The sequence below is a fragment of the Toxorhynchites rutilus genome, chromosome 2 (assembly GCF_029784135.1).
Source record: "Toxorhynchites rutilus septentrionalis strain SRP chromosome 2, ASM2978413v1, whole genome shotgun sequence".
In the NCBI taxonomy this organism is placed as follows: domain Eukaryota; kingdom Metazoa; phylum Arthropoda; class Insecta; order Diptera; family Culicidae; genus Toxorhynchites; species Toxorhynchites rutilus.
The window spans coordinates 305,978,006-305,996,964 of NC_073745.1; the positions used below are offsets into that span (position 1 = coordinate 305,978,006).

At 37.2% G+C, this 18,959-nt stretch overlaps 1 protein-coding gene across 2 annotated transcripts in view; it reads right to left on the minus strand.

Moving 5' to 3' along the window:
* Positions 1 to 18,959, minus strand: part of LOC129770525 (myosin heavy chain, non-muscle) — a 196,526-nt gene that overhangs the window by 164,117 nt on the left and 13,450 nt on the right. For both annotated transcript variants that reach the window (XM_055773422.1, XM_055773421.1), the window contains exon 2: positions 10,756 to 11,481. In XM_055773422.1, coding sequence (XP_055629397.1) covers positions 10,756 to 10,890 — 135 coding nt within the window. In that variant the 5' untranslated portion in view covers positions 10,891 to 11,481. The remainder of the gene's footprint in view (positions 1 to 10,755; positions 11,482 to 18,959) is intronic.

The following is an 18,959-nucleotide window of genomic DNA, read 5'->3' on the forward strand; positions in this document are numbered from 1 at the left end:
AAAAATATTTTTTCCCATTTTTTCCAAAAAGGACTTTTTTTCAAATTCATAACTTTTGAACTACTATACCGATTCTGATGATCGAAATATCGATTTTTATCTTTATAGATAGAGGTAAATATAGTTCGATATTGTAGCTCCAATTATTTGAGACATCTCTGTAGAACTAAGTTTTTCTCTATCTCTTGAAATAACCGATATAGCGGCTTTTTTTCTAAGTTACGTTAGGGTCACCATGAAAAAAAACTGTTTTTTGCTCTAACTTTTATATTTCAAATTTCATATGCAAATTGTCGTGGAAAGGCTTTTAGAGCTTACTAATACAAATATTTTTCGATGCAGAACTTGTCAATATCTCAACTTTACTCAAAGTTATTGATATTCCTTCCCAAAAAACACACTCTTTTCATTTGTTTGTCATTCTTTCTGGGGAAAAAATAAAAAATGTTTGTTGACGGAATTTAAAAGAACAAATTTCACTCTATATAATACGTGATTTTCAAAACTATGTTATTTTTTGTGTTTGAGTAAATTAAAATTGAAATCATGAGTTTTTGGATGGAAAACCCATCAATAACTTTGAGCAGGATTAAGATATTGACATGTTCTGCATCGCAAAATGTTGGTGTTGATAAGCTCTAAAAGTCGTACGATGATCATTTTGATGTAGAATTTCAAATAAAGGGTGTGTCACATCAAATTGCATCACGGAAAAAACGCTGTAGAAATTTAATTTTTAGGAATTATATCTTCAGCTTTCGCTTATAATCAGATAAGAGTGTATAGATCACGTTGGCCATGCTTCACTGTCAATTTTTCGTAAATTTGGAAAAATGTCGTCGAACGAAAAAGAGCGTCGTGAATTAATCCTGTGCACTCATTTCGAGAATCCGGAGTTGTCACATCGGGACATCGGTAAGATGCTGGGAATCGTCCAATCCACGACCAGCAGAGTACTAAAACGATACTTCGAGAACCTAACCATCGACCGGAAGGTGAAGAACGGCAAAAATGGATGCTCCGTCAGTGAAAAAGATTACAAGCGCGTAGTTAAGCAGTTTAGACGTGATCCGAGAAGTTCGGTCCGGGATGTCACCAATAAGCTGAATTTGTCAAGTTCATTCGTCCAGCGGACCAAGCAGCGGGAGGGCCTGCGTACATACAAGGTTCAGAAGGCTCCTAACCGCGACGAAAGGCAAAACATGGTGGGGAAGACGCGAGCCCGGAAGCTGTACACCGAAATGCTGACGAAGCCGCATTGCCTGGTAATGGACGACGAAACCTACGTCAAAGCGGACTTTCGTCAGCTGCCGGGCCTGTTGTTCTTCTCCGCAGAGGACAAATTCAGCGTTCCGGAGGAGATTCGCAAGCAGAAACTATCCAAGTTTGCCAAAAAGTACATGGTGTGGCAAGCGATCTGCTCTTACGGAAAGCCTTCGTGATGACCGGCACGGTAAACGGGCAGGTTTACCTTAAGGAGTGCCTACAGAAGCGCTTACTACCACTATTGAAGCAGCACGAGGGCCCGACCATCTTCTGGCTGGATCTCGCTTCGTGCCACTATTCAAAGGACGTGTTGGAGTGGTACGAAGCCAACGGGGTCACCCTCGTGCCAAAGGAAATGAACCCGCCCAACGCGCCGGAGCTTCGCCCAATAGAGAAATATTGGGCGATTATGAAGCAAGCCTTCATAATCGCCTTCATAACCCAAAAGTTGTCAAATCGGAGGCGAGAGAAGAGACTTCAAGAGAAAATGGATTTCTGTTAAAAAAAAAACTACAACCTGACGTTGTACAGAACCTTATGGATGGGGTAAAGAGGAAGGTGCGAGCATACGGGCTTGGGCTCGAAGTATGAATAAAAAGAAAATGCCAAAAGTAGTTTAATAGTTTTTATTTTACTGTCTAAAATTTTCAAAAGGATCGGTCTACTGGGCGAATTTCTACAGCGTTTTTTCCGTGATGCAATTTGATGTGACACACCCTTTATAAAAGTTTCAGTTTTTCATAGTTAACCTAATGCAACTCAGATAGGAGGCGCTAAAAACAACTTTGTGGGAGATATTTATTGTTTAGACAAAAACTGTCTTAGACAAAGTTGTTACATATGATAGAGCGCTCATTTTTATGTTATCAAAAATAGGGTGACCAAAATTGTCGATGAAATGAAAAATCTAACTTTCTTATCTTTATAGATAGAGATAAACATAGTTCAACAATGTTGTAGCCCCAGTTATTTTAAACAACTTTGTAGAACAATGCTTTTTTCTAAGTTGCATTAGGGTGACCATGAAAAAACGTGTTTTTTCTGCTTTAACTTTTATATTTCAAATTCTACACCAAAACTGTCTTCGTACGACTTTTAGAGCATACCGATACCAACATTTTGCGATACGGAACTTGTCTATATCTTAATCCTACTCAAAGTTATTGATGGTTCTTTACCCAAAAACTCATGATTTCAATTTTAATTTACTCAAACACAAAAAATAACATAGTTTTGAAAATCACACATCATGTAGCGTGAAATATGCTCTTTCAAATGCCGCCAATAAACATTGTTTATGTTTGCCCCAGAAAGAATGACAAACAAATGAAAAGAGCATGTTTTTTGGGAAGAAATATCAATAACATTGAGTAAAGTGGAGATATTGACAAGTTCTGCATCGAAAAATATTTGTATTAGTAAGCTATAAAAGTCTTTACAAGACAGTTTGCATGTAAAATTTTAAATATAAAAATTAGAGCAAAAAAACTGTTTTTTTTTCATGCTGACCCTAACGTAACTTAGAAAAAAGGCGCTATATCGGTTATTTCAAGAGATAGAGAAACACTTTGTTCTACATAGATGTCTCAAATAATTGGTGCTACAACATTGTCGAACTATATTTATCTCTATCTATAAAGATAAAAAAGTTAGATTTTTTATTTCATCGACAATTTTGGTCACCCTATTTTTGACAACATAAAAACGAGCGCTCTATCATGAGTAACAACTTTGTCTAAGACAGTTTTTGTCTAGAGAATAACTGTCGAGCTGATTAGCATTTAGATAATTTACACTTAAATGCATCTCCTGGACCATTGTGCACTGGAGTCGCTTTTTACGCGGGGGATACGTGCCGCGTAATCAAAAACCGCGTAAATTCCAAAATTCGCATAAAAAAACCGCGTAAATTCCAAAATCCGCGTAAAAAAACCGCATAAATTCCAAAATCCGCGTAAAATTAAACTGGGTAATTTTCAAAATCCGTGTAAAAATCTAACAAACAGTGAATTAGTAGTTTAAAATGCAACCCATACTCTAACAATTGATTACCTCATTTTTTTGCATGCTACAATCATGCTATCTGTATCTTCTTTTATTTCTCAGCTACTAATCAGTGATACCATACAAACTAATTTCGTGAAACGTCGCATCAATTAGCATATTGAATTTTTACTAGATTTCTAGATTCTGCAAGATTCATGATTCAATTAAGACTCTTCAAAATTCACGATTATTTAAGAGTCAGCATTTAAAATCATTCATGATTCAAGATTGTTTCAAATCCAAGATAATTCTGAATTCTCAAATCTTCTAGAGTGATGATTCAAACTACTTCAACAGATTCAAGATTTTTCAAGATTCTCCAACATAGTTCATGTTTGTTCAATACTCTCCAAAATTGTTCATGATTCATGATTTAACTCAGATTCTTCAGGGTTCAAAGGAAAAGATTTCGGAATACTGAAGATTCTTCAATATTCATGTTTCTTCAGGATTTAAGATTCTTCAAGACTCAAGATTATTTTAGATTCACAATTCTTCCAGATACAGAGTTTAGGATATAGGATTGTTCAAAAATCTTCAAGATTCAAGATTCTTCTGGATTTAAGATTCTATAAGATTCGAAATTATTTTAGATTCATGATTCAAAATTGAAAATTCTTCAAGCTTCAAGATTCACGATTCTCCAAGATTCAAGATTCTTCTGGATTTAAGATTCTTCAAGATTCTAAATTAATTCAGATCAATGATTCAAGATTCTTCCGGTTTCAAGATTCACGATTTTTCAATGTTGAAGTTTCTTCAAGCTTCAAAATTCATGATTGTTCAAGATTCAAGACTCTTGAAAAATGATTCATGGTTACTTATTCGAGATTTGTTACGTTGAGCACTGTTCTTTCCACGCTTCTCATTCAAACCGAATCAAGAGGCTTATTAGAGCAATTTCAATTTCGGTTCCAGCTTCCAAAAATATTTATTGTATAAAAATAAAAAAATCATAAATTCGACTTAAAAACAATAACAACACATTCAAAAACCAACCACATAAACTTTTAATTTTATTATTTTATTACTGACAGTCCCAGTCTCATCAACGCTCATCTAACAAAAAACTCAATGTCGATTCCTAAGGATCGCCGTGGGGCTCAACGTGTTAAGATTCTTTTCTTTATTCTGTGTTTTTTTGCTCTGATTTTGCGTAAACCTGACCTCAAAATTGGAAACTCATAAAGCATTAGGATTTTTTTTGCTCTGATTTTGCCTGAACCTGATTTCAAAATTCAAAACTCATAAAGCATTAAGATTCAAGTTTGTTCGAACTTCCCAATTCTACAAGATTCCTAAAGATTTGAGGTTATTGAAGCTTTAAGAATTTTTCCAAGGTTCAAGTTTCTTAACAATTCTTCGAGATTTTTCTAGGTCCATGATTAACAATTCTTCAAGATTCACGATATAGGATTGTTTAAGTTTCATGTTTCTTCAAGATTTAAGAATTTTTTGTCCAGATTGTTTTGTCAGAAAAAAAGTCACAGAAGGGTTGTGTCCGAGACACGACCGCATAGTTGACGTAGGATTCCGTTAGACTATTTGTTGATTTTGGATATGTCTGAAGAATTACATCGTTAAACTTTTTGATAATGATTTGGTGGCCCTGAAAAGGGCAATTTTGTTTGGTTGTTGGGTATTGTATGTTCACTCCACTTGTGTTTACCGAGTGATGATGACAGAAGTATGGTAAACAGTCGTTTGGTGGTGCGTATCAGATAAAAGATGCCGAATTGGAATGAGATATGACGAAAACCGCCCTCTGTGTTCCTAAACGAGATGCCTCCTGTGTTATGTAAGGATGAAATAAAGAAAAAAACTCACCAATATAATATATGATAATTACCAACACCGAACACAATTATCAATTTTTCTCATCAGTAAAAACATGTAACTTTAATATAGAGAAAACATATTTGAAATGGAAAAGGTAATTTTGTTTTATAATTTTTACTTTCTGAGTGTTTATTCAACCCAATGAGAATTTTAATTGGACTAACAGCACCTACTACGATATGTAGAGCATATGGGAAATCACTTTTTCGAATATTTCTTCCCTTTTCCAATTTTTTCTCGCCGCATGAACTTTCCTTGGGTGAAAATGAACACAACAAAACAGATAACCGAACGACCACTTCTCGAGCGAGAACACACCTTGGTTTTTATTTATATAATTGAAATTTTTTTCACAATACACGATCGGGCATTGATATGAAATTTTATGAAGCAACCAACATTAAAGTTCCAAATTTAAGTTTTATTTGCTAGAATTAATCGTATCACTCATCTTACTTGCAATATAAAAATGCCTCCGACTTGCATATATTTGCAATGTCGATTTCCTTCGGGAACCTTGGTTTTGATGTCTCTGTTAGGGAACACATTTCGGTGGGAACAAAAACTCCCCCTACTTCCATGTATTTGCAATTTCGATTTCCTCCAGGCAGCTTGGTTTTGATGTCTCTTTTAGGGAACACATTTCGGTGGGAACAAAAACTCCCCCTACTTCCATGTATTTGCAATTTCGATTTCCTCCAGGCAGCTTGGTTTTGATGTCTCTTTTAGGGAACGCATTTCGGTAGGAACAAAAGTTCCCCCTACTTTCATGTATTTGCAATGTCGATTTCTCCCTGGCAGCTTGGTTTTGATGTCTTCATTAGGGAACCGCCGCATATGTCGTCAATTTCGACCAATTAGAAGTGGCTATTTCCGTTAGGATAGGGGTTAAGATTTTTCAATTGTTCGATAGTCAGTTTCATGACATATATTATTTAACTCAATATAAAAAAATGTTACGGAGTGTCGAAATCGATTGACACAAAAATATCATTAATCCATCATGAAATGACTGAGCAATAAGTGTTTGAAATTGGACAATTTTCACGATGTGCTCGATTTTCGATTTTTAATTTGTACCCCAATATGTTCCCGAAAGACGTAATCCTACGTCAAAATTGAGCTGTCTAAGCGGCCCAGGCACACCACAATTCTTCTAGATTCAGAAATTAGGATTATTCAAGATTGACTCATTCATTCTTAACTTTGTCTGAAAAATCAGATGGCTGTCTATAAACAGATCATTCGCCCTGTAATTGAGTATGCGGTTCCTGTCTGGAAAGGCTGTACCCAGACACACAGGTTGATACTTCAACGCATTCAGAATAAATTTCTCAATACCACTCCGAATCTGCCCTCCTGAACGAGAACAACGGAAGTTCACGAGAGAGCCCGCCTGGAAACCCTAGATGAGAAAGCATTAATCTTAATGCTTAATGCTCTTTGAAATTAAAGACTCTTCGAGCTTCAAGATTCCCCAAGGTTGAAGATTTTTCCAGATTTAAGATTCAAGGCCCAAGATTCGTCCAGAATCGAAATTTTCAAAAATTTAAGATCCAAAATTCTTTCTAACTCTTTCAGGATTCTTAGCTTCAAGATTCTTGAACAATCATTCAAGATTTAAAATTCTTCATGATTCATTTTTCTTTCAAGTTGCTGATTTTTCAAGCCCCAAGATTCTTTTCAATGTTAAAGCTTCATCAAGATTTGAGATCCTTAAAGATACAATTCTTTGAAGTTGAAGAATCTTGAAGAGAAAAAGAAAGATTCAACTTTAATTTTGTACATATGCAGCAGTTCCATGAAAAAACAATCCACCGAAAACTAAATTTGCTCTGATTTTGCTCGAACCTCTTCTTTTATGTCTTTTTGAAATATTTGAGACACGTGTTTTTGACGTAAGGCTGCGTCAGTCAGCAAGGTTGTCAAATCAGAAAACAGGTCACGTTTCAATGAAATAATATTAACGTTAATGACTATTTTTGCTGCGAACGAATTTTGATGGTTCGAATTCCAATCGAATAGGAAATTTCCTATGACTTGTTTGATATGCTATATATATATAATTCTCTATTCTATAAATGGTTTGAACTGATAGAGTGAGAAAGCATTCCGAAATGGGAATGTTATTTGCATTCCAAATTCATTTGTTATGCTCATTTGTGTGTTAACCTGCCCGTACCGTCAATGACGAGCATCATTAAGGGATTACTTTCATGTACCACTATGAATTGATTGCACGTAAATCGGTCGGTCGAAATGCAAATGCAGAGAATAAACACTGCAACTTGTGAACATTTTTCACACAGTCTTGCTTAGACAATACAGTCTTACTCCTGCCAGCGAGCAGCCAACATCAAATAACGGTCCTTTTTTCGCAACTTAAAATCCAAGATAGAACTCGATGACATGATACAGAGCGTCGATTTTCATGCCATCTGATGGTGGTTGCTTGTGTATTTTTGCATCACCCACACACATTATTTTTGGGTTTTATGCGTTGTTGAATGTAGATTGAAATGTTTACCATGAAGCGATTTTAATATTTTGTTTATTAGAAATGCGGAGTAATGATGGTTATGGGACAAACATATGAACGACTGTGACCGTGTGTATGTCACCAGGAAAAGGAAATGACGAATTCCTTTTGGTAAAAACTTGAAAAACAGGAACAAAACTGAACTGGAAAAAAACTTTCACGAATTTTCTAAAATTGTTATATATGATCAAATCAGTAAAAATTTCAATGGTCAAAGATTGTTTACTACATGCTCAGGGTTCGGCCAAAACGCGCCATTTTTTTTAAATTGAGTTACTTACACCACTGGATGTAGAAACTGATAATCTATCTACAATTAATTAACCATGTCATTCGGACAGTTGACAACAGCTCCAAAACAAAGAATCTGTGTAGCAGGTTGTGAAAAAAAAAGAAATTGAATTCGTATCGAGGTATCGAATAGTTGTTGTAGATTTAGGTATCTATTAAGAGTCAGTGTAAGTCACTGTAGATATTATAATAAGAAATGGATTGTATTAATACCTAAAGGATGAATAAAAAGGTTCTGCAATTGTTTGAAAATTGACAGTCGTGATGTAAAGTGACGGAAAAGAAATAGCATTATTTTGTTTCTGCGTAATCATCAGAATTCAACAAAGAAAAGTTTGACATTATTTAGCAACGTGAGCCAAGCCGTGATCTCCAGGATTTGCAAGGATTATGCAAATTGACGGAATGTATTTGTAAACGTAAGCCTTAAAAAAATATGAAATTTAAGAGCCGTTACAAAATACTAATGTGTTGTATAATGATATTGTGTTAATAGTTAGCATGTACTTGGTTCGCTTCGGCTGCAAAGAGACTGAAGTTTTGCGTGAGAAGCTACATAAAGTTGTTTTTCATTTTCTTGAAGATTCTGAATCCGAAATTGCCGAAAATATGAGCTAACAGCATGAGAGGGAGTGTTATGTTATTGAGAAAGACTTGGTTATGGAGGTCAGAAATTTAAGAGGCAATGGTACTCTAGGTGACATTTTTTAACTTGATTCACTTTGGCTGAAATTTTTTTTTAATTTCTTCTATCATAAGATTTTAGAACCAAAAAGAAATAAAAATTTTGAATCTATTAAAAACGTCTCGGATTCTCACCAGGAGAACGTAGATTCGCTGGCGCTGTGACTCAATTTTAAAAGAAAAGCCTACCTAAGGGTAATAGAGATGGTATTGAAAAAATATTGTTGATATTAATTACGACCTGATCAGCGACAATAAACTTAAAAGTTTTTCTAAACCATTTTAATATTATTATTGCAATAATTGTTCAGATTAAAATACATCCAACCACATTGAACTGAAAACCATATTCATTCTGCCAAAGTGAACCGAGTTCATGCATACCAAGACTAAAAGTCATTTTTTTCTATATTTATGTGTTATTTTAGAAGAGATATTCAGATTCTCAGTGCTTTGTAGACATCCTGTTTGTCGCACGGGAGCGATAAAATAATAGATTTGACCAGCCACGGTCAATTAACAGGAACCCAAACTCCAGATTGAAATATCTCAAAATAATGTTTCTGGCGCTTGATTCGTTTTGGTAGAACCTCGACCATATGTTCTTATGAAAAGTCAGACGCGATTGAAATGAGTCATTCGACACAGAAAATTACATTTTTGAATAGCTACAATCTCATGTACAAGACTTAAAACAATAAAATCAGAGAGGGTTGGGTCAAAATTTGCTGCTTTCAGCTAATTTGGCATGGAATTGCTCCATCTGGAAAGCGATTTGCGAATGAACGCTTTTTATTTCACATCCATGAAAAAAAGTTTATAGTAGTTCAACACTCCGAAACCTTGCACGAAAAAAAGAAAAGCTCCGTATCAAATCTAAACATGAGTAATGAACGTATATTAAAAAGTGACAAAAATTGTTCATTCGTATATTCCAAAGAAAAATACAGAAAAAAGAGAAATAAAAGAAAACGGAACATATGTAATGCAGTCTTCACATAGTTGTACAATCTGCAGAAATGACTTTTTAGGAGAAAAAAAGTCCAGTCGATTGAAAATACTGAACAAATGATATATCTCGATACAATTACGCTCGTGCCGCGTATCGAGCGACAATTCTAATGATAACAGAAGGATCAAATAACACAGCAGTGGAGCAGCTTTTGGGCGTCGCTTGCAGTTTTTTTTTTTTTTTTTATTTTACCCTCCACTCACCCCCATCTCGAAGATACTCTGACTTGAGGATCCTAGAGTTGGGCTCCAGTTATTAAAAAAAAAAGGACATAAACAAACATTTAGAAACGAGGTGAGTGGACAAAAACATGAAGAACAAAAATGTATGGACCCCAGTGAAAAAAAAAAAATTTTTCTTTTAAGGGATCCATATAAGAGGAGAAACATAAAATAGAGAAAAAAAAAAAAACAAAACATGGAACATTAATTTCTCAAAATAGGGTACTGGCAAGCATACAACGATACATGGATTATTGTGGTTGATCGATCTATAATACGAAAACATTGGTCATTGATTTGAGATATTGTTTTAATTTCTTTTTAAAATTATCAGAACGTGTGATAGTTCGAATTTCAGATGGCAAGGCATTAAAACGAGATGGTCCATAAAACAGAATGCGTTGCTGACCAACATTAGTTGTTGCTCTACTTCGCATTAAATTTTGTGCTTGTCGTGTGATGTGTTGATGATTTACTATAGGTATTGTCAAGTTATGGTGAATATCATTGTCATTAATAACGCTGTGGATAAGTTTGATAGTCTGAAATTCGCGTAGTCCAGTTACCTCAACCTGTAGTAACTCTATTTGATTCCCTTGTTTACATTCATCCTCTATCCGGTTCACAACAATATGAAAACATTGTTAGCCACTCTCAATTACCCATCTACTCTAGGTGTTGTGTAACATCTGCACCTGAGTGCAATTGTGATTTGCGCGTGAATCGGTTTCGAATTTCACCCCGCTGATCGGCGCGATATTGAGTTGAATCAATAGTTGAACCTAAAAATCCTAAGGGCCCCTCTCAAACAAACCCACACAGCATATAGCTACGCATATATTACACAAAGCTCTCACCTGTGTCTCGTGCGGAACCCAGACGAGCCGTTTCTGTGTCCACTCGGCTTGCGTGGCCGGATCATTGAAGGAGTTCCGTTCGACCGAGAGGTACTTCAGCTCCGGATCGTTGCGATCACGCAAATCATCTGCCATCTTGCCGCGACTAGTGGGTGTGACGACCGTACACTGCGTTCAAACCCGCAATCAAACGCCAAACAAAAGCGGCTCGTTGTACTCTCTCTGAAGCCACACCAGAATAATGGCCAGATATTTGTTGTTATTTAGCTCCACTTGGGGCGGCGGCGGCGGCGGCTAGTTGCTCTCCACACCGAACGGAGAAGTTTCCTAACGAAACGAGTCACTAACTTATTTTTTCTGCTTCTTTATATTCTTCGCTTTTTTTATGTGGTGGAGCACTTCTTCTCGCTGCGGAAGATTTTTTCTTTCTATCTCGCTTTATCGGGTTTCCTGGCCTTACACTTGGGTTGTTATTCCACAGAACTTTTCTTTCTTTGAATTTTGCCTTTTTTCTTCTTTCTGTTTTCAATTTGAAAAAATATATAATACCACAAATGTATAACAATCACACAGCGATGGATGGTTTCATAGATGTACGTTTGCCTTTATTTCACGTCTTACTGTTTGTGTTTGTGTGTTTTTCCAGGGATGTTTTGTTTGTCGACGGGAGTATGATTTAGTTATAAAAAATGTCACAAAAAAGATAAACGACTGCGACTAAGAAATCTACGAAAATAAAACAGAGATGTGCTGGAATTAAATTGGCACTGCTACGATTAAACAAGAAAACATAAGATGCATTAATGGCACACACAGAAGCGAAAAACGCAAGTTGAGTCAATCCGATTTCGTTGTTTCACTTCGAATTGGAAGCCGGATCTTCCAAAATAACAAATAAAACAAAACACAAAACGCAATCGAACACAGAATATTTAATCTTCACACGCTAGGGAGCGCCTCCACTACCAACTGGATATCTATCTTCGTTTTGGGGCGCGTCGAAAGTAATGAGAGGAGAGTGACTTCTGCTCGGTCACTTAGCACTTATTCGACTGAATTTTTAAATTTCTGACACGATACTTTTTCTTCTGCTCGACTGGCTCACGCATACGCTCACAGAGGGTGGTGGTGGGTACCCCAAGCGAAACCGCATCGCGACAACGGACCACAACAAGTCATCATCATCGTCATGTTCACCCGCTTCGAACAAGGGTTCTCGCGCGCGGGTCATCGTGAATGTTTGTTGTTGTGTTGTTGTTCGAAAGAAGTGGGAGAGAAAAGATCGCGAGACATTGCGCGCTGCGTTCGGCTCTTGCCGCCGCGATCGAGAGCGAGTGAGACCTTACAACAGCTCACTAAGGGACTCCACTACTCGCTGAGAACGAGAGCGGCGGCTAGCGCGCTCCTTGAGCGACGACTCCGCGGTTTTCTCGTTTTCCTTGCTCCCCCCTCCCCCCTTCGTAGGTTGGGCAACCCCCGTTTGAACGTACACAAGTTCCCAATGCATAATACACACAGGGCCGGTTCGCGAAACAGTTCTTGGGTGGAGTAGTAGGGCTGCGGTTTTCTGGTCTTCTCACTCCACCGCGCGCACACACGTACACCGGGCGGTCGACTGCGGTATTGTGAATGCAAATATTCGCGATGGGTCCTGTCAACGACGGGTAACCGGCGGAGAAAGAGGCTGGTGATGTGGACCAGAGTGACGTTGCAGTCAACTGGTAGGGAGAGGTCCGTCCTTGCAGTTTCTCCGAAGAATGGGTATACAACACACTTACTAGATTTACGCGGGGCACAAGCACACAAAATCACTCACATACCACCAAACACACGACTTCTCGGCAGTCCGAAAGGTGGTTGGCTCCTGAGGTTACTATATTTCGACGCTGTATTGCTGCTGAAGTCAGACTGATGTATGATTCAGTGGGTCCAGCTACATCATAGCCGCGCGAGACTTCCGAAGGAGAACCCGGTGAGATTGTGTTGGTGGGACGGCGAGACGCGAACTTCGTTGCTGTTCCTCACAGAGAGCGGTATGCCGGAATGGATGTTTTGTCGAGAACATGTTCAAGATGATTATATTATAAATATTTCTTTTTATATATCGAACTAGCTGACCCGATAAACTTTGTCTCGCTCAAAATTTATTTTTCGTTATCACATCCAGGTTTTCTTACAAAGCGCACGTTCATGGGTCCAATCTCAGAACTGTTCATTGATTGATCTTCTAATCTACCTTTAAAATTATGTTTTGCTATAAAATTCCTAGTATTTCTACAAAAACTCGTCATTATAATATCTGATTATTTTCAGACACAATTCTCATTCAAGATTTTTCATCCACTTGCAAATAACATGTTTCTCCATTACATGGAATAAATGTTTGATTCAGAAAATATGATAGAATAAAGACAGCCCTTAATCGTACGATTCCTTCCTCGAGTTTTGCTCTTATCAACACATTCGGCGATCCATTTTTATTTATATAGATAGAAGACGATAAAGAAGTGCGTTTCATCACATTAAAATCCATTTCCACTTCCGAACGAGGATCAAATTCGTTACCATTAAATCAAACATTGAATGGACTAACACGCTTGTCAATATGTAATTGTAGAACACATGCGAATTGAATTTTTCGAATTTTTTCTTCAGAGTTTTCCGAAAATTTTCAATTGTCATGTTTTGTTGAAATATGTGCATTATTTTTATGGGACCCTTCTCCTTTCCAAAGGAGGAAGGGGTGTCATACCATCATAGAAACATTTCTCGTACCCAAAAACCCTCAAAAACCCTCAAATCTCAAATTTGGCTCCATTTGCTTGATTAATTCTCGAGTTATGCTGAAATTTGTGTTTCATTTGTATTTCAGCCCCCTCCAAAATAGAGGGAGGAGTATCTAACCACCATAGAATCATTTATTGCACCCTAAAACCTCCACATGCCAACTTTCGTTCCATTTGCTTGTTTAACTCTCGAATAATGTAGAAATCTGTGTTTCATTATATGGCAGCCAACCATGATCGTGTAACGTGTTTCATTTGCGGAAGACACGATCATTTTTCGAATTATCCGCATTGTCCGGCGCGTAATCAAGAATGCAGGATCTGTAAAATGCGAGGTCATTTTGAGACGGTGTGTCGTAAAAGGAAGAAACGTATTCCACTTGTTCAGAAAGATTAAGCCATTGAAGAAAGTACGGCTTGCTGAATCCGCTGAAACGAAATATGATACGGAAGTCGAAATTGTTGAATCTGATAAGACGTATTATGCTTTTTTACTCCGGAAACAAGCCTAATTTGATTTCATGCTGCATAATTGGTGTCAACCTGGACATGTTAGTGGATTCCGGAGCCAACCGCAATTTGATCACACCGGAGGCTTGAAACCTGTTGAAGGCTGTTGGTATTCGCCAACGAAAGGTTGTGATCGGAAATTGAAAGCTTGTTGTAGCGAAATTTTGTTGTTACACGGAGAAATGGAGCAGACTGTATTCTGAAGCCTATGAAAAAAGAGAGGAGAATATAAAAATATAAGAGAAATGAAGCCTATGAAAAAAGAGAGGAGAATATATAAGAGAATATAAAGAGAGGAGAATATATAAGAGGAGAATATATATAAAAACAAGAAGGGATTGTAGAGAAATGTATATAATAGCAAGCTATGCAATATCTTAGGAACAGATAAATAAATGAAAAAGGTATTCTTTCTCGGACTCCAACGGAGAACGGTTGTTCTCCGTTGAAGATTACAATATCTGGATGTAAAACATTACTGGTTTCTACATTTCCGAGTCCATAAGAATCAGAAAGACAGACAGACAGAAATCCATTTCTTTATGAATAGCTCTTCAGCTCAGTTGTCAGTGTCGACGTGTGGTGGCGACTTTCAATTTGGGTCTCAAACTCGATAGTGTAATCTTTATCAGATTAGAAGACACGAAGTCAGTTTGAAAATGTTTGAATGAAATTTTTCACACCATGTTATTAAATTACTAGAAACACGTATTCCTAACTCTTATTCAACAATTTGTCTATACATTTCCGACATTTCTACTGAGATTTTTCATTATAATATAAAGTTGTTTTCAAAAACAATTTTCTTATGACATTATTTCGCCGCCTATAAACAAAGTGTTTTTTGTTTAAATAGAATACTAATTTGATACACAGAAATTAATTTTCATTCATAATTTTTTATTTTAAAAACGTGTCCATTCTGCCTAACAGTCAATTATTATCTTTGGCGCTCCCTGAACTCAAAGCTCAATGCATTCAACGCGAATATAACAGTTGAAAAGACGTGGGACAAATAAAACTGAACTGATGTCATAACACAAAGAGCGAAAGGTGCTCAGTTCATTTGAGTGTTACAGCTCACACTCTGCAATTCTACAGCTCTTTTCCCTCCTGTATCATTATCAAAGTGAACTGAAGAGTTTGTTTTTTTGCGAGCTGTTCCGTGTCAACTCACTTCAAAGAGTCGATTCTTCGGAACAGCTCATGAGCGGATGGCACGGATAGATCTGGCCTAGGAGTCGCTGGAAATCCCAAAATGCTCTTGAAGAGAAAAGAGAAAAACATCATTCATATACTCTTTGCATTGACATGCTTCGATGGTTGCGATTTTTCACAGATTTTGTAGCGATAAAGCGAAATCCACTGCATCAGGCCTCACAGGTTACACATCAGAAATTTTAATCTTCAAAAAACTTTGAACAACAGCACGTGTCATCTTTCAAACAGGAGGCGATCTGGCGTAGTGGTAACATTCATACCTCTCACACCTTTGGTATGATTTCAATTCTCACTCCCAACATTTTTCCAAAAATGGATGGAAAGTGACGAACCAGCCAAAAGTGTTGATGGTCATTATTATACAGAAAAAAATGCTTCAAACAGTTTTTTTAATTCATTTTTGTATCCACACATATTCGGAGTGCTTTCGTAAATGAAAAAAAATGGGTGGGTTATATCTATGGTATAACTGCAAGGTTGACATGGGACTACCGTTGGCTTTGTAATCATTTATTTTTATTGATTCAATTATTGATTGAATGAAACAATTTTCGTGTTCAATTGAACTCAACATATTTGCTGTGTAAATAAAGAATTTGAACATACGCCATGTAATGTAAGGCACCTTGGTTTGGATGGCTGTGCGGATGGCTTATTGAAACCAAATATGTTGAAAATGGGCGCGAAAACTGTTTAACAGAGCTAAAATTACTTCGGATTGGTCTCAATGCTAAAGCGCCCTAATCGAATATAGTAGAGAACTAAGACGATCTTACCGAAAATCATTCTTTCATTCATTCATTCTGATATCAATCCTAGCTACAATCGCGACATAAAATGCTCTCGAAGGTTTCTCACAGGTCCTGAAAATGCTAAAGAGATCGCAAACATAGTTGCTGGATTGGTTTTCACGACGGGCAGAGTGGGAAACGCGGTGAGATCCTTTCAAACATACAAATCCGTAAGTGTAGATTTTTCCAGCCCTGATTCAAAAAGAAGAATCAAAGCTAATTCCACCTCTAGTCGAGATTTTTAAGACAAGTATGATACTACAGTACATTCCTCCCACATGAACGGCTTTATTCTTGTTACGGACAGCTGAGGCTTATCGCGGATCGAGTTACAGATCCATAAGATAAGCAATATTTGAGATTATATTTAGAAAAGACCTCCAAGCGAGGTATAGAAACGTTTAGAAAGGACCAATGTAAGGCAATTAAAAGATGTAAGAGCTCAAGTGTTTTGTTAGGCTAGAAAACGCTTGTAGTTCGAAATTATTGCCGGTCATAAATTCAGAATGGACGAATATTTAAATAGCGTCCGGTAAACAATTTAATGCATGCATCATTTAGGATGCATTTTTATTACCCTTTTCCATCCCTAGCTGCGCTCAGCCAGATACACCAGCAGGGTGTAATAAAATAAAAGGATGTTATTTAGAGCGAAGGATGGAAAGGGGAAATCCAAGAATAAGATAGGCGCACCGACGAGGTGCTATAAACTTAAGGTATTTTCTTAGGGTAGTGCAGCCGTCTCAGACTGCACGTTACCATACGCTAGAAGAAGGGACAAGGAAGGTAGATGATCTAAACGAAACCGATATGTTATCGGTTTTCAAGAGAGAGAGAGGAGATGTTCCTCGTCAATCTTAGTTTAAGGAACCATGTATATATTGTGAAACTTTTGAATAAATTTTTTAGTATTGTAACAGAACTCACGCGAAAGCGTTAAAATTTTTCTTTCAATAGAGAAATTTTTCATGGTGGCTCCAGAGAGGAGCAGTGAAGATTTCCAAAGTGGAAAAAAGTGAAACTCGCGAACTCTTCTCGACAGTGGATGCGAGAAGTGATAATTCGCGAAAATTTATCGGCAGTGGATGCCAACAGTGTTAATCGCGAATAAAAAGTCTTTTTCAAAGTTAATTCGCGAACTATTCATCGGCAGTGGATGCCAACAGTGTTAATCGCGAATAAAAAGTCTTTTTCAAAGTTAATTCGCGAACTCTTCAAATAGCAGTGGATGCCAAAAGTGAAACTCTTCTCGGCAGTGGATGCGAGAAGTGATAATTCGCGAAAATTTATCGGCAGTGGATGCCAACAGTGTTAATCGCGAATAAAAAGTCTTTTTCAAAGTTAATTCGCGAACTCTTCAAATAGCAGTGGATGCCAAAAGTGAAACTCTTCTCGGCAGTGGATGCGAGAAGTGATAATTCGCGAAAATTTATCGGCAGTGGATGCCAACAGTGTTAATCGCGAATAAAAAGTCTTTTTCAAAGTTAACTCGCGAACTCTTCTCAGCAGTGGATGCGAGAAGTGATAATTCGCGAAAATTTATCGGCAGTGGATGCCAACAGTGTTAATCGCGAATAAAAAGTCTTTTTCAAAGATAATTTGCGAACTCTTCAATCGGCAGTGGATGCCAAAAGTGTTTCTTTCAACCGAAATAAACATTGTGAATTGATTAAGAAACCGGCAGTGGATGCCAAAAGTGTTCCTTTCAAACGGAGACAAATATAAGTGAATTAACCAGCAAAAACCTTAAGCAGCAGTAGACGCAGCAGCACCAGCAGTAGCACCACCAGAGGTGACAACAACATCCGAGCCAGAAGGCCTCCCAGGACAAGGAGAGAATCGCCCAAGCACCAACACGGAAAGACGGAGATAGGACCGGATCAACAAAAAAGGTGTGATTTTTCCATTTTAGTTTAGTCATGTCTTATCAATTCATTAGGAATAAGAATGGCAATTGCCGCTTGTGCAATGAGCCTGATTCTAGGGACGATTTAGTCGCGTGCGATGAATGTGACCGATGGTTCCATTTGACATGCGCAGGCCTAAATAAAAAACCTAAACAAACAGAAAGATGGATATGCCCCAAATGCAAGACCATAGAGAACGAATTGTTAAGACTTCAAAAAACACAACCAACACCAATAGAAGAGATGATGAATATCCATAGAGAATCTATGCGGGCTCTAGTAGAAACTCTTAAAATTAAGAACGAGGGTAGAGAAGAAACCCCTGATTCAAATAGACTGTTACACCGGCAATCTCTCTTAGACCTCCCCTATTTTGATGGGTCATATAAGATATGGCCTAGATTTAAAATAACGTTCGAAGAAACTACCCTTCAAGGAAACTTTTCCGATTTAGAAAATATAAATCGTTTACAGAAATATCTCAAAGGAGACGCGCTGAAATTAGTGAGCGCTCTTTTAATCGATAAAGCTAATGTTCCAAAAATAATGGAAAAACTAAATCTACGGTTCGGAAATCCCGAAACCATTTATTCGAATTTATTGAAGGAAATGCTAAATGCGAGGAATCCACATTTTGGATCACCCCAAACAATGATTGATTTTGTAACATCGCTTGATTGTTTCGTGACAAATATAAAAATACTAAAACACGATGAATATCTCAATGATCCTAGATTGATTCGTGATTTAGTTTTAAAACTTCCAAACGACTTGCATCATCAATGGATCAAGTTTGTAGCTGATACAAAGAAAACAAGAGATATAATTGATCCATTTATACCGACGCTAGAGGACCTTTATAATTGGTTAAAACCTCAAGAAGAGTTGGCCACGATGCTACAGTCGGAGAGGAAAGAAAAACCTCATAAGAGCGGATATCTGAATACACATGCTGTAAAGGAACAAAAATATAGGCCGAAGCGCCTACC